The sequence below is a fragment of the Phyllobates terribilis genome, unplaced genomic scaffold (assembly GCF_046119375.1).
Source record: "Phyllobates terribilis strain yellow unplaced genomic scaffold, ASM4611937v1 Scaffold_5__5_contigs__length_657084704, whole genome shotgun sequence".
In the NCBI taxonomy this organism is placed as follows: Eukaryota; Metazoa; Chordata; class Amphibia; order Anura; family Dendrobatidae; genus Phyllobates; species Phyllobates terribilis.
Window position 1 is genome coordinate 460,056,116 of NW_027362765.1, and position 20,154 is coordinate 460,076,269.

The following is a 20,154-nucleotide window of genomic DNA, read 5'->3' on the forward strand; positions in this document are numbered from 1 at the left end:
ACCGTAAAGAACCCCTTCCTATGCTGGTGCTGAAACCTTTTCTCTTCCAGTCTTAGTGAGTGCCCTCTTGTTACCGTAATATCCCTCCTTTTGAACAAATCCCGGGCAAGATCTCTATACTGTCCCCTAACATATTTGTACACATTTATTATGTCCACCCTCAACCTTCTCTTTTCCAGGCTGAATAGTCCTAGTTTTGCCAACCTCTCTGGGTATTGCAGTCCCTCCATTCCCCTTATTAATTTTGTTGCCCTCCTTTGTACCTTTTCAAGCTCATTTATATCCTTTCTATATATTGGGGCCCATAACTGAGCACAGTATTCCAAGTGTGGTCTGACCAGTGCTTTGTACAGTGGAAGAACAATGTTCTCATCCTTTGCAGCTATACCTCTTCTGATACATCCCATTACCCTGTTTGCCCTTACAGCAGCGACCTGACTTTGGGCACTCCAATTTAGTTTGCTATCAATCAAGATGCCCAAGTCCTTCTCCATCTCTGAATTCCCCAATGATTTCCCATTCAGTGAGTACTGGTGACTTCCATTTTTCCTTCCCATATGTATGACCTTACATTTCTCCTCGTTAAACCTCATTTGCCATTTAATGCTCCACCTACCCAGCTTATCCAAATCCCTCTGTAGGTCTGCACTGTCCTCTTTTGTATTAATTGTTTTACATAACTTTGTGTCATCTGCAAATATTGATATTTTACTATTTATCCCGTTGACTATGTCGTTAATAAAGATATTAAATAACATTGGGCCTAGTACAGACCCCTGTGGTACCCCACTAGTGACGCTTACCCAATCTGAGAATATTCCATTTATAACCACCCTCTGCCTTCTATCCTTTAGCCAGTTAGCTACCCACTTGCAGACATATACCTGAGGTCAAGGTAATTTTGTATATTTCCTATACAAAAAGTTATTTCCAGAACACAGCAGTTATTGCCCAAGTGCTTTATTTTATGTAAACTACCCTAGAAGTTACTAACTGACTGAATCTTTAAAGCTATGTTCACACATTATGTTTTTTTCAGCGTTTTTTGTTATGCTTTTTTATGCAAATTTTCAGCTGCATTTTGCAGTACCAGCAAAGTCTATGAGATTCCAGAAATCTCATGCACCCATCATGTTTTTTTTGTACAGGATTTTGTGCTTTGCATGTTTTTTTGCAAAATAGAGCATGTCTCTTCTTTCTGCGTTTTTTCTGCGTTTTTTCACCCATTGGAAGTAATGGGTGGTGAAAAACCACTGAAAAAAACCACCAAAACGCAGGTGTCAAGTTTTCAGCGTTTTTGTGCCTAAACCAGATTGAGATTTTTTTTTTTTACTGAACTTATGTACATGCATAAAAGAGACAAAAGGAAAGTGAAAAAAACGCTGAAAAACACACACACAAAAAAAGCAAGAAAACAGCAACAAAAAATATGAACAACCTCCTGGCAAGAGATCAGGTTTTGCTGCAGAAAATGAACGCTTAAAAAACCATTATGTGTGAACATATCCTAACAAGCCACCAACATGACTGTGGATATAAGTCACATCATCCACCTGCAGACAACTGTTTTGGAAAACTTGCTCCTAAACACTGCACACCAAGGTTTCCTGAATTTTCCTCCAAAATTTGATTCAAGGTGAATGAATTTTTGCTCAAATCTCCATACTGGAAAACTTGTAATAAATTGTTCAGAAAATACACTTGGGGGAGAGGAGAGAGAGAACCACATAAGATCTTACACTCTACAGTTGAGAAAGAGAGGATCTTGCTAACCATAAGAGGTTACACCCTACATGCAAGAGAGAGAGAGAGAGAGAGAAAGAGAGAGAGGACCTTGCTCGCCATAAGAGCTTACACTCTACATGAGAGAGGACCCTGCTGACCATAAGAGTTTACACTCTACATAAGAGAGGACCCTGCTGACCATAAGAGCTTACACTCTACATGAGAGAGGACCTTGCTCGCCATAAGAGCTTACACTCTACATGAGAGAGGACCCTGCTGACCATAAGAGCTTACACTCTACATGAGAGAGGACCCTGCTGATCATAAGAGCTTACACTCTACATAAGAGAGGACACTGCTGACCATAAGAGCTTACACTCTACATGAGAGAGAGAGAGGACCCTGCTGACCAGAAGAGCTTACACTCTACATAAGAGAGGACCCTGCTCATCATAAGAGCTTACACTCTACATGAGAGAGGACCTTGCTGACCATAAGAGCTTACACTCTACATAACAGAGGACACTGCTGACCATAAGAGCTTACACTCTACATGAGAGAGAGAGAGGACCCTGCTGACCATAAGAGCTTACACTCTACATAAGAGAGGACCCTGCTAACCATAAGAGCTTAAACTCTACATGAGAGAGTGAGGACCCTGATGACCATAAGAGCTTCCACTCTACATGAGAGAGGACCCTGCTGACCATAAGAGCTTACAACAGAAGAGAGAGAGGACCTTGCTGACCTTAAGAGTTTACACTCTACAAGAGAGGATTCCAATGACCATAAGAGCTTACACTCTACAGGATAGAGAGAGAGAGAACTTTGCTGACCATAAGATCCTACACTTTACAGAAGAGAAAATTCTGTTGAGCATTTTTGCCAATGTTTTTTTTCATAACGCAATCTTTATTAAAAATAAAAATTAGAAATGCAGCAGGACAAGAAGTAGAGGTCTAAAATAACCCCAGTCGAAAGTGTGAAAGTTGCAGAATCTCTTTTTATTTCAAATAAAGATAATATGGAAAAAAATTGCCCAAAAAAAGTCATTTTTGAAACAGGGTATATCCCCTTTCAAGCATACATGTCAAACTCTGGCAGACTCTTAAAACTCATTAGATGATGGGTGGCTTCAGCAAACATTAATATGTATGAGGGCCTTTAGGACATACATATCAAACTGTGGCCCGTGGGCCAAATCTGCCCCACAGGGTGGTTTTATTTGGCCCACGACACCAGAACCACCATCAATATGTGGGGCCATTATTTTGTATTGATGACTATGTGGGGCCCATAATACTGTATGGAGGACTATGTGGGCCCATTATTCTGTATGGAGGACTATGTGGGCTCATTATTCTGTATGGAGGACTATGTGGGGCCCATTATACTGTATGGAGGACTATGTGAGGTCCATTATACTGTATGGAGGACTATGTGGGCCCTTTATTCTGTATGGCGGACCATGTGGGCTCATTATTCTGTAAGGAGGACTATGTGGGGCCCATTATTCTGTATGGAGGACTATGTGGGGCCCATAATACTGTATGGAGGACTATGTGGGCCCATTATTCTGTATGGAGGACTATGTGGGCTCATTATTCTGTATGGAGGACTATGTGGGGCCCATTATACTGTATGGAGGACTATGTGGGCCCATTATTCTGTATGGAGGACTATGTGGGCTCATTATTCTGTATGGAGGACTATGTGGGCCCATTATTCTGTATGGAGGACTATGTGGGCTCATTATTCTGTATGGAGGACTATGTGGGGCCCATTATACTGTATGGAGGACTATGTGGGCCCATTATTCTGTATGGAGGACTATGTGGGCTCATTATTCTGTATGGAGGACTATGTGGGCCCATTATTCTGTATGGAGGACTATGTGGGCCCATTATTCTGTATGGAGGACTATGTGGGGCCCATTATACTGTATGGAGGACTATGTGGGCCCATTATTCTGTATGGAGGACTATGTGGGCTCATTATTCTGTATGGAGGACTATGTGGGGTCCATTATACTGTATGGAGGACTATGTGGGCCCATTATTCTGTATGGCGGACCATGTGGGCTCATTATTCTGTATGGACGACTATGTGGGGCCTATTATTCTGTATGGAGGACTATGTGGGGCCCATTATTCTGTATGGAGGACTATGTGAGGCCCATAATACTGTATGGAGGACTTTTTGGGGGCCATTATACTGTATCGAGGACTATGTGGGGCCCATTATACTGTATCGAGGACTATGTGGGGCCCATTATTCTGTATGGAGGACTATGTGGGGCCCATTATTCTGTATGGAGGACTATGTGGGGCCCATTATTCTGTATGGAGCACTATGTGGGGCCCATAATACTGCATGGAGGACATTTTGGGGGCCATTATACTGTATACTGGTAGGCTAGCGACTTTGTCCAAGTTTTTAATTTTGGCCCTCTGTGTGTTTGAGTTTGATATCCCTATTTTAAAGGTACCAAGTAGGCAACAGTTTCTTTTTTCTGAAGAGTTGATTACTTTCTTTCTAAGGAGCCTTGGCAATAAGACTCCATAACCCCCCCCCCCCCCCCCCCCCCCCCCCACACACACACACACACACTGCTATATTTCCTATACAAACATCTAGACAGGTCATGAGAGCACTGCTCAGTTACCACATTGTCATTGTGTGATGTAGTTGACATTTGCCTTTTTTTTTAGGCCGACTCCCCAGTGGCACATGTCTAGGCTTCAGCTGCGGGTATATTTACAAGCGGTAGATTTTCTGTGATGCAATGCCAGGTCCGTGCACCTGAATGGGGATGCTTCTACAGATTGTGCATACATATAAATATGTTTATATAGATAGTACATATATTAGAGAACACAGCTTAGATTTCATAATAAACATCATAAATTGTTTTTAGAAATTCCTATTTTGTCTATTAAATTTGCATTTGCATAATTGAGGAACTTTGCATATTTGCTTCTTTCTATGACTTGGCAATGTTTCAGCTAATATGACAGGTGTTTTTCTGATATGAAAACTTCACTTCTGTTACCCTGAAGGAAATGTCTTGTCTTGGCGAATATTAGAAAACTTGCATTGATGTCAAGCACAGCGCTCGCAGCCCCTCCCATAGGAGTTGTTCAGGTTCAGGTTCAATTAGAACATAAAGGAGGTGGAAAGAGTTTCCCATTTATCTTCTGCTCCATTGTTGGAGTAATCTACTAAGAATTTAGCTGTTCCATCTCCCCAGACATCCGTTGCAAGCGGCAATACAGCAAGTCATTCATCTTAGTGCTGCCACAGCTCCCAGGCGTCTACTTAAAGCCTGCGGGAAATGTTTACAGGTCCAGACATGTTGCACCTGCAACCACTGTCATAAATGTATTAAATATATTGCAAGGTGCTGAAATCCAGTTTGGAAACACAAGAGATTTTTATATCTTAAAGTGTGTATTCATAACATTAACTCTAAAATGTATCTCTTAAACTTACGGTAAATAATGCATTTCCCTTTCAGCAATAAATAAATTAGTATAATGAAAAGTTGTACTATTTTGTAATATCCGTTTTTTAAATTAGTTTCAGGGAAGGGCTTATAAATCATGCAATCAATACAATTTTACATGAAGGGTAGGACTGGCGACAGGGAAACTGGTGAATTCTCTGGTAGGCCGATGTGCAGAAGTGGACTCCCCAGCCTTCTATAAGAACAGTATTCTCTGTGTACAAAGGTAGTATCTCATCATTTAACAAACTACCTAGCTTACTATTACACAGAAGCATAGATAAATTTGAGAATGAGGGTAAAGTAATATTTGCATGTAGCTGAACTGGGGGCCCTCAAAGTCAATGTTGCTGGTGGGCCGTTGGCCTCCCATTCCAACACAGTTTACATGTGTTTAAAATCACAAGTAAAAGCAAACCATTCTGAATTACTGGAGGTTGATTCTCTCGATTAGATTACATGAGGCTACAGGGTTGTCTATTTATGACTTATAATTACTGGTTGATCCACAAATGAGGTGGTCAATGGCTAGTACCTTGAAATCTGCAAATTAGCCTTTGGAAATCATGAACAGGGACCCCATGTTGCTGGGGATGGCCCCTAGGTCATGAGACATATTTATAAGGGGTGCAGACATAGCTATTACACTGAAGAGGCCCAAAGTACCTTCTGCTGCATAGGAAAATGTGGTACCACTAAGCATTTGCAACTGAAGTGGAGCTCTAGTTTTGTGTACACTTTGAAATTTTGTAATGCACTTCTATTACTAAAGGGGCAATGTTTTATCCATTACCACCATTTAGCTCTGGACTATTGTTAAAGTTCTTCTTTCTCAAAAAAACTGTCAGCCTTAAAGGGGCTCTCCGGTGAAAGCAAGCTATCATCTATGTATACACTAGTCCGACTGCTTGGATTCACACCGATTGGCAGAATAGGGAATTCACATTCTCGATGGGACTCGGTTATCCCTGTTAGAATGCAGCGGTGTGCGTGTCTGACCGCCACTCCATTCATTTTTTTAACTCTTTACTGCCAAGGTCAATATTCCTTTTGCACTTTAGTTTTTGCTCCCCATTATTCTTGCAAGAGCCATAAACTTTATAAAAATATAATTTTGCTTGTGTCACCATTTTTTTAAATACCCATGCTTTTTCCATTGATTGCACTGTATGAAGCTTTGTTTTTTTGTGTGGCGAGCTGAAGTTTTTTTCAGACCATCCCAGTTAACATACAAATTTTCGATTGCTTTTTATTGCATTTTTTTAGGGAAGTGTGGTGAGAGAAAAACACAATTCTGCCAATTTTATATTTTTCTCTTTTGAATTTACAGACTTTTATGGACACGACAATATCAAATATAGTTATTTTTTAATTTTTCAACCTGCGATTGAACTGTGATTGTTTGATCGCTTGTTCCACATGCTGTAATTCAACTGTATTGCTGTAATATAGACAAAATGACTTTCTCCTATGAAGCCCAGTTACAGGCTTGGCATCTACATCTCTGGACAGAAATGGCTGCCATGGGGGCCATTGGCAGGTCCCCAGCTACCACAATTCATTGTCGTTAAACAAGGATCAAATTCATATGTATGTCCTTGATGAAACTCCCCAGTGTGATCCCATTGCTGCACTCTTGAGAAGTTAATATGCAAAGAGGAGAACATATGGCACTCGGTGGATCTGCCTATGGAACATACAGCCCATATTCTGTACCATGAGGGATATAGTAATGAATCTCTTCTATTCCCTAGATCATGGGGTGCTGACATTATCCCAAATCTGCCCTACAATTCAAGGATGCAGACGTTTCTGCCCTCGGCTATCAAGGGTGTTGACATTGCTACTTTGTGTTGATAATCACATAAAATCCCAATAAAATACATTTAATTTTGTGGGTGTAACGTGAAAAATATGTAAAAGTTCATGAGTTATGAATACTATTGGAAAGCACTGTAATTCACACAGAAGAATATTTTGAAGTGGATCTGTCACCAGATTTCACAATATAAACTGCATATATTATTGAAGGAAATCTGTCACCAAGTTTTTGCCATCAAATGAGTGATTCACTATTAAAATTTAAGAAGGGCATGGATGCCTTTCTTGAAAAGTATAATATTACAGGTTATATATACTAGATTCCTTGATAGGGCGTTGATCCAGGGAACTAGTCTGATTGTCGTATGGAGTCGGGAAGGAATTTTTTTCCCCAATGTGGAGCTTAGTGTTTGCCACATGGGTTTTTTTTTGCCTTCCTCTGGATTAACATGTTAGGCTATGGGTTGAACTAGATGGACTTAGTCTTCCTTCAACCTTAAAAACTATGTTACTATGTAAATCTGAGAGTTCTGATAAAATTACTGTTTGTTTCCAAGTTTTTTTTCAGATGTATTACAACTATTTATTTACTGCAGAGTGTCTATTCATTGTTTTATTTTAGGTTTTATTCTGTTAATGGCTACAATGTGAATGTGCACCCACATATTACACTTGGGGTACGTGTCCACGATCAAGAATATGTATTTTCGCAAGCACAGTGGATGGATTTATAGAAATCCCATGCCCACTGTGCTTCTTTTTAAAGCTGAGTAAACTCACCCGCAGTGCGGGTTTACGAGCCGCAGCATGTACATTTCTGTAGTAGAGACGCTAGTTTCCACCATAGAATGTCATTAGATGCGGTAAATCCGCATTTTACCTAAACACAAGTGCCGTAATTAGAACGCAGTGAAAACACGCTTCGTCCAAAACACTACTATTCCTAATCATGGGAACGTAGTTTTATACTGACAGGTGTGCTGCCTCATGTTTTCAGGTTTGTTCTCAGATATGTTAGCAAGATTCCTGTTGATTAGATCTGTTAGGTTATGCTGGTGTACTTGCTATGAAAATACATGCTACAATGGCTGTATAATCCATTTTGAAAAAAATTCCGCCTCATATTAAATTCAGTATTTTATGAGACCAGCTCTAGCTAGCCATGAAATGCTCATATTAATATCATATCAGGATTATACAGGCATTTATACATGGTTTTCAAAGTACATCATTCTCATCAGGACAATCAGATCTATTTCATAATTTGGGGAAATGAGGTGAAAGCTTTGCTGATAACTTATATAATTGTTTGATTCCCCTACAGTCCGCTTTAGGCCACGTTCACACGTTCAGTATTTGGTCAGTATTTTTCATCAGTATTTGTAAGCCAAAATACAGAAGTGAAAGAATCAGAGGGAAAGTATAATAGAAACACGTCACCACTTCTGTATTTATCACCCACTCCTGGTTTTAGCTTACAAATACTGAGGTAAAATACTGACCAAATACTGAACGTGTGAACGTGGCCTAACCATCGTTTTATTTTTTATTTCAGAAATCAACGTTACACATGAAAAGAAGCAACAGTATAATACATCTTATCTGAGATGTGTATGCCGTTCAACTCCTGGATTGATCATTAACTCTCAATTAATGGATACAATCTCTGTTCAGTGAGAGAGATTACAGTACAAGATGACAGTTGGTGCTTATAAGATTCTATGGAGAGGTGTAGGGAGGAGCTAGATACAGACAGACATTTTCAAGTTCTCCAGAAACGACAATTACTTTTTCATAGAACTTTATGAGCACCAACTGCCATCTTCTTAGAATTTACTGTAAGTACTCTTACATCAACGGGAAAGAGCTGCAATACCCGACACAGCCTATTGACATGTGTGGCGCTGTTTCTGTAAAACACACCTCAAACTGACATTACATATAGGATATTTATCAGTTTCTACCCAAATATAACAAATACTCAATATATCTGACCATATTCATGAAAAGCTCAGCAAATAAGGAGTTAGAATACCCTTTACTACACAGCACAAAGACTAACTCCAATGTAAAACAAAAGAGATACACTACACTACAGTACACTACAGCCATGTTATCTGTACCAGTGAATACTGAGACTAGTTTATATGTAGTACCGTGACTAATAAATAAGGGTAGGTGACCTGTAATGGACGTCAGGGGAAGATGAAGCGGAATACTCACAGGAAGAATGAATGCTGGGGAAGCTCTTTCTGCCCTCGGACACAAGGCTGGCATCTCCAGTGCAGTGCATCTCTTCATTGGATACCCCATCGGGAAAGCACCGATAATAGAAATCAGGACGAGGCCTAAAATTTTTAAACAAAAAAATAAAGAACACTTGATATTACGGTAAGTCATTCTTTCGGAAAACACAGATTTCAGAGCCAAAGAGTTTATTGCGGAGCGCAGTATGTGGAAAGGGCAGTGCCAAGCAATACCGCCTTCATTTACTGTTAGGAATGAGGTCCCCCATACACCCGCCGATATCAGCAGTCTTATGTGTATGGGGGGTCCAGGACAGCTGATTGTCGGGTGAGATGTCAATCAGGCATGCCTGCTTTCGGACTGCCGATCATATTGTGTCCCGTAGATAAACTGCCGCCAGACATAGAGAATACGAGGGCGCTTGGCCGAGCAAGTGCTCCTGTCTATGGGAGAGACGACCGAGATGGTTGCCGGTGGAACACTCGGCCTCACCATCATTCGGCCGACAGCCATCTACTGTGTTTGGCTGGCTTTAGGGGTTTCCGAAGGTAAATAATACTTTAGACATGTGTGATTTCTACCCAGATTTTACTAGGTATCACCATAGAATATGGTGGCTATAAATGATGCACATGAACTGCAATGCAGCATACTGTATCTTAAAGCACGTATTTTTGTTATTATTATTAATTTTATTTCTTTTTTTAAATACAAATGTGTCTACCTCTATCTTTCCCTGAGTTGCGTTACGGGCTCCAAATTGTCATCAAACCAGACTAGAGAAGAGCAAATCAGTTCATAACAAATCAAATTTACATAAATCCATATAAATGGCAATTTTTCCTAGATTCTTTATAGGGCCAAGAAGGGGTTAGAAGTTAATAAACAATTATATTCATCTGTCCTAGATGAACTCTACCAGCGTCGGACCTTTGGTCTTCCCTTCTTTATTGTTAGGTCCCGGATCTTCTGACGCTGTCTAGACCTCACAACCAGGATACATCACACGTTACTGATGTGCATCGTGCCCTACTTGACCATGTCACAAGGCCTAGACATAACTGGAAGTTCCCAGACTGAAGTCGAGAAGAGTGGGAGACCAAAGTCAAAAATACCAAAGACCCCCAAGAGGGCAGAGAACATATGATGGGAACATCTAGAACAGGTGAGTATAATCATTTACTATTTTTTTAACTCCTTCCCATCATAATAAGTGGCAATCAGGGCAGATTCAATTTGGACTGAATTTTCTTAGATCTAATTAAATCTACTGAACGATTTGAGCAAATGGATCTGAAACGCGTTTCAGGAGATTAATTTTCTAAAGTGAAAAAAAAACAATCCTTAGCAGGTTGCAATTCATATCATGATCACTAGGTGGCCACATATAGACACACATGGCATAGAAATCTAGTGACAGAGTATCGCAAAATCCGTTTTTTTTTTTTCAAACCCATTGCCACTCAGCTTAGGCTCCTTTCACATTGCGTTCTTCTCCACGTTCAGTGGTCCCGTTAGGGTTTATATTCAAATACCCAGGATCTGAGCTTATGCGCAGACAAGGTCATTGATTATAATGGTGCAGACGGAGTCGCCGTGTTGTGCATCATGTTTGGTCATATATGCCTACTGTAGACAGACACCCAGACGTAGCAGACTGTGTCTGGGTATCCACCTCCAGTAGGTGTATACACCCGAAAATGATGTGCGATAGAGCAAGAATGCAGTGTAAAAGGGGCCTTAGGATATGTTGAGTTAAAAACAAAAAGGAGATGAAGAACACATCTGTATTTGAAAAAAGCTATTTTTTTTCTCACAGTCCCTTAAACATTCCTGTTCACATCTCAAATTTTTGGACCAAAAGCAAAAATAATAAAATTGGCCATAGCAAACCAGGCATCCCTATTAGTAGGGCCAATCACAGGAGAAATAGGTGCAAGTAAGGCATCCAGCACTAGAGGTCCACACTTTCTTTTTCAATGGATTGCACATGGCTGCTTTCCTTTAATCACAGCGTCACACATGTCTGCAGGTTGTGTTTCATATAGCAGCTCAACCCAATCCCGCATTAACGGATCTGATGCGCAATATCAGACACAACATGATTCACAGGTGGAACAGTGTAGCCATGTTTTGCACAATCCCTTTAAGAGAAACTTCCCAAACAACTCTAGATGCAAGTTTCCCCATGTTGTTACTTTTACTCTGAGTAAACTAACTCAGATTCATGAAGAATAATGCAGACGCTATATAGAGATGTAGGAAGCATTTCATATTCACATCTATTACACAGTGATAATAATACTCCTCTCACTGCTAGAAAATGATTTTTTAATGATCAGGAGCCGACAATCAGACATGCAGACAGAGCCAACATGACAGGAGCAGACGTTCCCTGGCAAACATTATTTGTATTAGACTGTATGACGAATGGCACTGAATTATGGAGATATTTCTTCAGCAAACATTATTCATTGCACCTACCTTCCCACTATCAGTTTGATAGTATTAGTGCAAACTCCATTTAGTGCCAATGCCAGGGAGACAGCTGAATGAGAAATAACAGAAGAGCAGTTAAAGAGGTCTAGCTCTACATAAAATTACACTTATTGCTTTGCTAAAGCCCTAAACCGTATCAGCAGACTTAAAGGGCCTTTGCACATGAGCCCATTGCTCTAGTCACTAACTAGGGAATAGCCATAGACAACCTAATACCAGGGCAAAGTAGGGCTCTGGGCAAAAATGAAATGTGAAGCCCCAAATGCACTGTCACACAAAACCATTTTAATTGCATTTACATCAGCTGATTTCAGATTGTTAAACGAGCGCGATCGACTACACTGAAGTTGTTAGATTCTTGTTTACCATCTTCTTTATCTAATAGTCCACATACATCTCATGTTTCTGCAGCACATATCCTGTTCACACCTGGCGATGTGCTGCTGAGAACAATCATTTTTGGTCAGGCACAAACAATCCAATTACCCATTGGGTGATTTCTAACATGTTTACACCTATGAACTCTCATCTCTGCTTCTGGTATTTATAAAAGTGGATACCACACACACATACTGTGAATGACACAATCGCTGCATGTTACACACACAAACACACACTGCCTTGTTGCACACACATATATTTACACTGTGTGCAGAATTATTAGGCAAGTTGTATTTTAGAGGATTATTTTTATTATTGATCAACAACTATGTTCTCAATCAACCGAAAAGACTCATAAATATCCAAGCTTAATATTTTTGGAAGTTGGAGTGGTTTTTTTTAACTATTACTGTGCAGAATTATTAGGCAACTTAATAAAAACCAAATATAATCCCATCTCACTTGTTTATTTTCACCAGGTAAACCAATATCAGTGCACAAAATTTAAAAATAAACATTTCTGACATGCAAAAACAAAAACCCAAAAAAATAGTGATCAATATAGCCACCTTTCTTTATGATGACACTCAACAGCCTTCCATCCATAGATTCTGTCAGTTGCTTGATCTGTTTTCGATCAACATTGCGTGCGACACTGTTCCGAGAGGTGTACTGTTTTCCCTCCCTGTAGATCTCACATTTTATGATGGACCACAGGTTCTCTATGGTGTTCAGATCAGGTGAACAAGGGGGCCATGTCATTATTTTTTCTTCTTTTAGACCTTTACTGGCCAGCCATGCTGTGGAGTAGTTGGATGCATGTGATGGAGCTTTGTCCTGCATGAAAATCATGTTTTTCTTGAACGATACCGACTTTTTCCTGTACCACTGTTTGAAGAAGTTGTCTTCCAGAAACTGGCAGTAGGTCTGGGAGTTGAGCTTCACTCCATCCTCAACCCGAAAAGGCCCCACAAGTTCATCTTTGATGATACCAGCTCATACCGGTACCCCACCTCCACCTTGCTGGCGTCTGAGTCGGAGTGGAGCTCTCTGCCCTTTACTGATCCAGCCTCTGGCCCATCCATCTGGACCATCAAGAGTCACTCTCATTTCATCAGTCCATAAATCCTTTGAAAAATCAGTCTTAAGATATTTCTTGGCCCATTCTTGACGTTTTATCTTATGTTTCTTGTTCAAAGGTGGTCGTTTTTCAGCCTGCCTTACCTTGGCCATGTCCCTGAGTATCGCACACCTTGTGCTTTGTGATACTCCAGTAACGTTGCAGCTCTGAAATATGGCAAAACTGGTGGCGAATGGCATCTTGGCAGCTTCACGCTTGATTTTCCTCAATTCATGGGCAGTTATTTTGCGCCTTTTTTGGCTAACACGCTTCTTGTGACCATGTTGGCAATTTGCCATGAAACGCTTGATTGTTCAGTGATCACGCTTCAAAAGTTTGGAAATTTGAAGACTGCTGCATCCCTCTGCAAGACATCTCACAATTTTGGACTTTTCAGAGCCCGTCAAATCTCTCTTCTGACCCATTTTGCCAAAGGAAAGGAAGTTGACTAATAATTAAGCACACCTTATATAGGGTGTTGATGTCATTAGTCAACACCCCTCCTCATTACAGAGATGCACATCACCAGATTTACTTAATTGGTAGTTGGCTCTCAAGCCTATGCAGCTAGGAGTAGGACAACATATATAAAAAGTATCATGTGATCAAAATACTCATTTGCCTAATAATTCTGCACACAGTGTACATATACAAAACACATACCCAAATATGTATACACAGAGTATATATATATATATATATATATATATATATATATATATATATATATATATATACACACACATATATATATATATATATATATATATATATATATATATATATATATATATATATATATATATATATATATATACACACATAGAGCACATATGCATGTATATGTGGCGCCCCTGAGGGTTCAGTCGCCACGGAGGTACTGCATCTCACCGAGAGGTGTGGTATCTCACTATCAGGTAAGGATAGAGTGCTGTCCGGGACCCTAACACTTGCATCCAACACTACACTACTCCAGACCAGCAGGAGGGGCAAGATGCATCGCTTTCCTGCTGAGCCCTGTCCCTGGCTGGAGTGGGGGGAACCAAAGTAGGGGGAACCATGTAGTGGGTGTGGGTGGAGGAAGTAAATCAGGGGAGCACTTGTTAGGAATAGTATAAAGAGGGAAGTCATCTTGGGAGTAGAGTCCAGTCTGAGAGGAGATGTAGAGGGAGCAGGAGCTCTGCTCAGGAGGAGGGCCTAGAGAGAGGACCAGGACCGACTGAGGAGGGGAGGAGCAGGAGAAAGGCTCCAGGAACGTGAAAGGGATCCCAGGGGTACGAGCAGTGCTGGAGGCCACCCGTACGCCCGAATCTGCCAGGCGGTGGAGGGATTGAGCCGCAGAGGGGACCGGCCCATAACTAGTGAGAATTACAAAGTTCAACTGGAAACCGGAGGCTTCTGTACTTTCAGGGTGCAGTTGCCACATCCGCACTCAAGTCGCCAAAAAGGTAATCACATATGATCCAGGGAACTCCAGGTTGCCCAGAAAGATCTGAGGATACCGACTTGGGACATTGTTTGGCGAGGCGCAGGGCGAGAAGGGTGAGGGCCAGTACAGGAAGACAGCTGAGAAGGACATATAGAACGGGGTCCTGTCAGGCACTCTTGAAACACCTGGGAGTTTGCTGAACCCCTGCCTGGTGAACGCAGCGCGACGTGGGAGGTCGCAATCCGGAAAGTGTAACCTGAGGAACTTATCAACTGTGAGTAAACCCTGAAGACTGCACCCCACTGTCTCTGCGAAATTATTGCTGCGCCATCACCCCCTGCACTACACTACACTATAACTGCAACAGCAACATCTTTAACCTCTACACTGCCCTGCAGCTAAGCTCTACCTGTGGAGAGCTACACCAACTCTGCTGCACTGACATCAGCTCCAGAGGACCTGCTCCGCAGCGGCGGCTTTCTCTTGCCGCATACCACAGGTGGCGTCACAAACCTTATAAAAGAACTTTAATTCCCCTGTAAATAATAAATAATAACCCCTTTAGATTGACCGCCCTGTATCACGGACAGGGTCGCCGCCACTGTGACATCTCCCCTAGCAATGACCGGCCCGGCACCGAGTACCCCACGGCCCAGGGGGCGCGAGATATACACAGCACATACATGCATGTATACACAGAGCATATACACACATGTATACATAGAGTCCATACACACATACATACAACAGGTGAAATAGAAAATTGATGACGTGTTCAATACCTAAGTAAATATATTTCTAAAGGTGCTATTGACATGAAATTCTCACCAGATGTCAATAACAACCCATCCAATCCACTCAGGTAAAGAAATAAAACCATAGATGTCCATAAATTAAGTTATATGCAATAATGAGAAATTACACAGGGAAAAAAGCATTGAACACCTGAAGAAAGAGAGGTGCAAAAAGCTATGGAAAGTGATGACATCAGCTGAAATCTATGAGTAATTAGAAAGCAATCCTGCCACTTAGTAAAAAAAAATTTCAGCTGGTTGAAATGATGACCTATAAAAAGGTGTCTCAGTACTAACATGCCACACAAGCAACATTTCATGATGGATAAAACCAGTGAGCTGTCTCAAGACCTTTTCAACCTTATTGTTGCAAAACATACTGATGGCATTGGTTACAGAAGAATTTCTAAACAACTAAAGGTTCTAGTGAGCACTGTTGGGGCAATAATCCAGAAGTAGAAAGAACATCATTTCACCATAAACCGGCCATGACCAGGGGCTCCCCGCAAGATTTAAGACAGAGGAGTGAAAAGAATTATCAGAAGAGTTGTCCAAGAGCCAAGGACACCTGTGAAGAGTTACAGAAGGTCTTTGAATCAGCAGGTACAATTATTTCAAATATAACTATGAGTAATACACTCAACCTGTATGCATTCTCACCACGCAAGACTCCATTGCTGAATAAAAAGCAAGTTCAAGTGCATTTAACGTTTGCTCAGCAACATTTAGATAAGCCTGTGAAATACTGAGAGAATATAGTCTGGTCAGATGAGACCAAAATTGAGCTCTTTGGATGCCATAATACACATCATGTTTGGAGGCCAAAAGGCACTGCATGTGTCCCCAAAAACACCATACCAACAGTGAAGTTTGGAGGTGGGAACATTATGGTGTGCGGCTATTTTTCAGCATACGGCACTGCCAACTTTGTGTAATTGAAGGAAGGATGAATGGACAAATGAACGGAGACATTCTTGATAAAAATCTTCTGCCATCTACCAGGATGATGAAATTATTTCAGCAAGACAATGATCCCAAACACACAACCAAGTAAACTCTCACACATAGAACAAACACACTCATGTACTGTACATACACACACTGTAGATGACTTACTTAAGGGTTATTAACTTATTATAAATAATTTACCAATGAATGTTGTGTAACTAATATGAAAGAAAAAACTTCAACTTAACCTTAAATGTTCCATACCCAAGCAGGCTTCTTTGATCTCTGTTCGGTCTGTCCGCTGGATGATTTTCACCACAAAAATGACAGCCAGGGGTGTCAGAAATGAAATGGCCTGTACAAATTGGGACAAGTAAAAATATCCAAGGGTTGAATTGTCATCATAATGAACATTAAAGGGGTGGTCCGATATACAAAGTAATTTTCATCCTAAATCTCTATCTATTTAATGACATATTCTAAAGTAATTTCTAATATGCTTGAATTAAATTCCATATCCTTCCCTCTCTACACTAACTACTTTTCGTTTTTTCTTTACTATTCTTTTTTTGATGACACTTTATTTCAAAATCCCATTGCATGCTGGGAAACTCAAACTGCTGCAGCCTCTGCCCCCTCCCTGAAACATATCAAACATGCGCGACTGATGCGTGATCGACCTGCGCTGCCAGTACCTCCATACACATTAGATCATCGTCTGAACCCGTCAATATCAGAGGGTTCAGCCGACATTAGCCTAATATGTATGGGGGCCTTAAAAAAGTCCGGTAACAAAACTTAAAGTGGACTTCCAAATATAAAGTTAAAATCACACATAGCAGATATTTATGAAAAATTCAGAGACAGGCTTGCTCAGCTGCTTCCATAATCTACATAGATGCCTGTCAAAAAGACTTGCTTTCTCACAAGATGAAGAGGTCCTCTCCCAGGTGTGAGACCTCACTTTCAAAACATGTAAGGCATATCCTGGGGATGTCAGTGATCAGGGATTTGAAATGCTAAAATTATAACAGAATAACCACCACTAGGGGGAGCAAGAAAAGTTACAGAAATGATTATAGATTTTGTATCAGTGGCATACCGGCAATGGGGGCAGGGCACGCGACTGCTATGGGGCCTGTGAGCACGCATCGGCCCTCCCCTCCGGACAGCCAGCGCAGCTCCCCTCGACCTGCATTCTACTGTAGAGGTAGATGCCAGTCACTTCATCGCGCCACACTGTGTCAGACAGTTTTGCTGCTGAGGTGAGGAGAGGCGCTGCAGAGCCTGAAGCAGCGGGGGAACGAGGAGCCGTGAGTATTGTATTTATTAATTTTTTTAAATCAGTGAGTATGTGGTGCCCATATTACTGGAGCACTGTGGCTGCACTATGCCCTATGGGGACTGCACTATGCCCTATGGGGGCGGCATTATGGCCTATGGGGGCGGCATTATACTGTGTGGAGGACCATGGGGGAGTGCATTATACAGTGTGGAGGACCATGGTGGAGTGCATTATACTGTGTGGAGGACCATGGGGGTGCATTATGTTTTATGGAGGACCATGGGGGGTGCATTATATTGTATGGAGAATCATGGGGGTGCATTATATTGTATGGAGGACCATGGGGTGCATTATATTGCATGGATGACCATGGAGGGGTGCATTATATTGCATGGAGGACCATGGGGGGTAAATTATATTGCATGGAGGACCATGGGGGGTAAATTATATTGTATGGGGGACCATGGGGGGCGCATTATTCTATATGGAAGGCTATTTTGGGCCATTATACTGTGTGCAAGCAATTATACAGTGTGAAGGTTTGTGTGGGTCCATCATACTGCTTGGAGGGCTATTGCGGGGCGATTATACTGAATGTAGGCCTATTATGCTGCACGGAGAGCTGTGTGGGGGTTACAGTTGGGGGATCATACTGTGTTGGGGTCACCATACTTTGTGTCGGGAGTTGAGGTAGGGTACAGTAGGGTCATTATACTGTGCATGTGGAGGATTTCACCATGGAGGTATCATACTAGGACTTCAGCAGGAGGAAAATTACTATGTAAAGGCTAGAAAGTTGTGAGATCTGCTCTTCTTTGACCCAGAGAATTGTTTAATTTTTGTTTTTATTTTTTATTTATTTATTAATTAGAACTTCTGCTATGAGTCCCCATGATTTCTATGTAAGCCCCTGTTTTGTATCAATACTGTATAATTCTGTCTTCAGTAAAACCTCTTGAAGGTGGCTGCGGGCATCAAGAATTTTATCACTAAACACAAAATCAAGACAGTATTTTAGGACTAAATTAAACGATCTAAAGCTTTGATTGCATCAGCGTTTAACTTACAAACATCAGCCGTGTAGGTATGTTATCTGATTGTACCAAGGGATTTTTATACAGCCAGATCTCTTCTGGTTGGATAACACGCTGGAAGGGATCCAAAAACTCGGTAAACCTAATAAAAACAAACAGTTACAAGGATATTGGTTTAGTAAACAAAAAAAGTCATATGTAAAATATTTACACTGAACAAAAATATAAACACAACATTTTTGTTTTTGCTCCCATTTTTCATGAGCTGAACTCAAAGATATAAGACTTTTTCTATGTACACTTTTTCTCTTAAATATTGTTCACAGATTTCTCTAAATCTGTGTTAGTGAGCACTTCTCCTTTACCAAGATAACCCATCCCCCTCACAGGTGTGGCATATCCAGATGCTGATTAGAGAGTATGATTATTGCACAGGTTGCCTTAAGGCCCCGTCACACTAAGCGACGCTACAGCGATCCCGACAACAATACGACCTGGCAGGGATCGTTGCTGCGTCGCTATGTGGTCGCTGGTGAGATGTCAAACAGTCAGATCTTCCCAACGACGCAGCAACGATGCGGCGACCCGTAACGATCTGTATAACGATGCACGCCTATGTGTTTCTGTGTCTGAGTCGTTAACAAGGTCGTTGGTAAGGCGTCAAACACACTGATACATGCTACCCAGCGGGGCCTCAACGATCAAAGAAATGTCCAGACCATTCCCACACGACCAGCGATCTCACAGCACGGGCCTGGTCGCTGCTAAGTGTCAAACGTAGCGAGATCGCTGCTGAAGTCGCTGTTGCGTCACAAAACTTGTGACTCAGCAGCGATCTCACTAGCGATCTCGCTTAGTGTGACGGGGGCTTTAGACTGGCCACAATAAAAGACCACTCGAAAATGTGCAGTTTTACAGTATTGGAGGGTCCGTAGGTGGGTGGGGAGGGGGTAAGAAAACCAGTCAGTATCTAGCGTGACCACCATTTGCTCCGGCAACTTGATTAAGTTGTTGATTGTGGTCTGTGGAATGTTGCTCCACTCCTCTGTTTTTTCTTGTTTTTTTATGTCATTATCATGACAACGGGTATATGCGAGTCATGTGAGCTTTAAAGGTCCACCAACCCAAATAATCCCCATTTAGTTCCTAAAATAAAACACACTACACATATACGTATGTTGTATTTAATTGGCCCAGCAGCCTTTTATTGACAAATACATACAAACGTTATAAACATCTTCCTAGAGCAGTGGTTCTCAACTCCAGTCCTCAAGACCCACCAACAGATCATGTTTTCATCATTTCATTAGTATTACACAGGTAATAATTCAATCACCTGTGCAATACTAAGGAAATCCGGAAAACA

The 20,154-nt window shown here is 41.3% G+C and overlaps 1 protein-coding gene across 2 annotated transcripts in view; it reads right to left on the reverse strand.

Annotated features, from left to right (window-relative positions):
* PLPP4 (phospholipid phosphatase 4) overlaps window positions 1–20,154 on the reverse strand; it is a 207,710-nt gene that overhangs the window by 69,134 nt on the left and 118,422 nt on the right. For both annotated transcript variants that reach the window (XM_073685383.1, XM_073685384.1), the window contains exons 2-5: window positions 18,822–18,930; window positions 16,734–16,824; window positions 11,783–11,846; window positions 9,275–9,399 (exon numbers count right to left, since the gene is read on the reverse strand). In XM_073685383.1, the coding sequence (XP_073541484.1) occupies window positions 9,275–9,399; window positions 11,783–11,846; window positions 16,734–16,824; window positions 18,822–18,930 (389 nt within the window). The remainder of the gene's footprint in view (window positions 1–9,274; window positions 9,400–11,782; window positions 11,847–16,733; window positions 16,825–18,821; window positions 18,931–20,154) is intronic.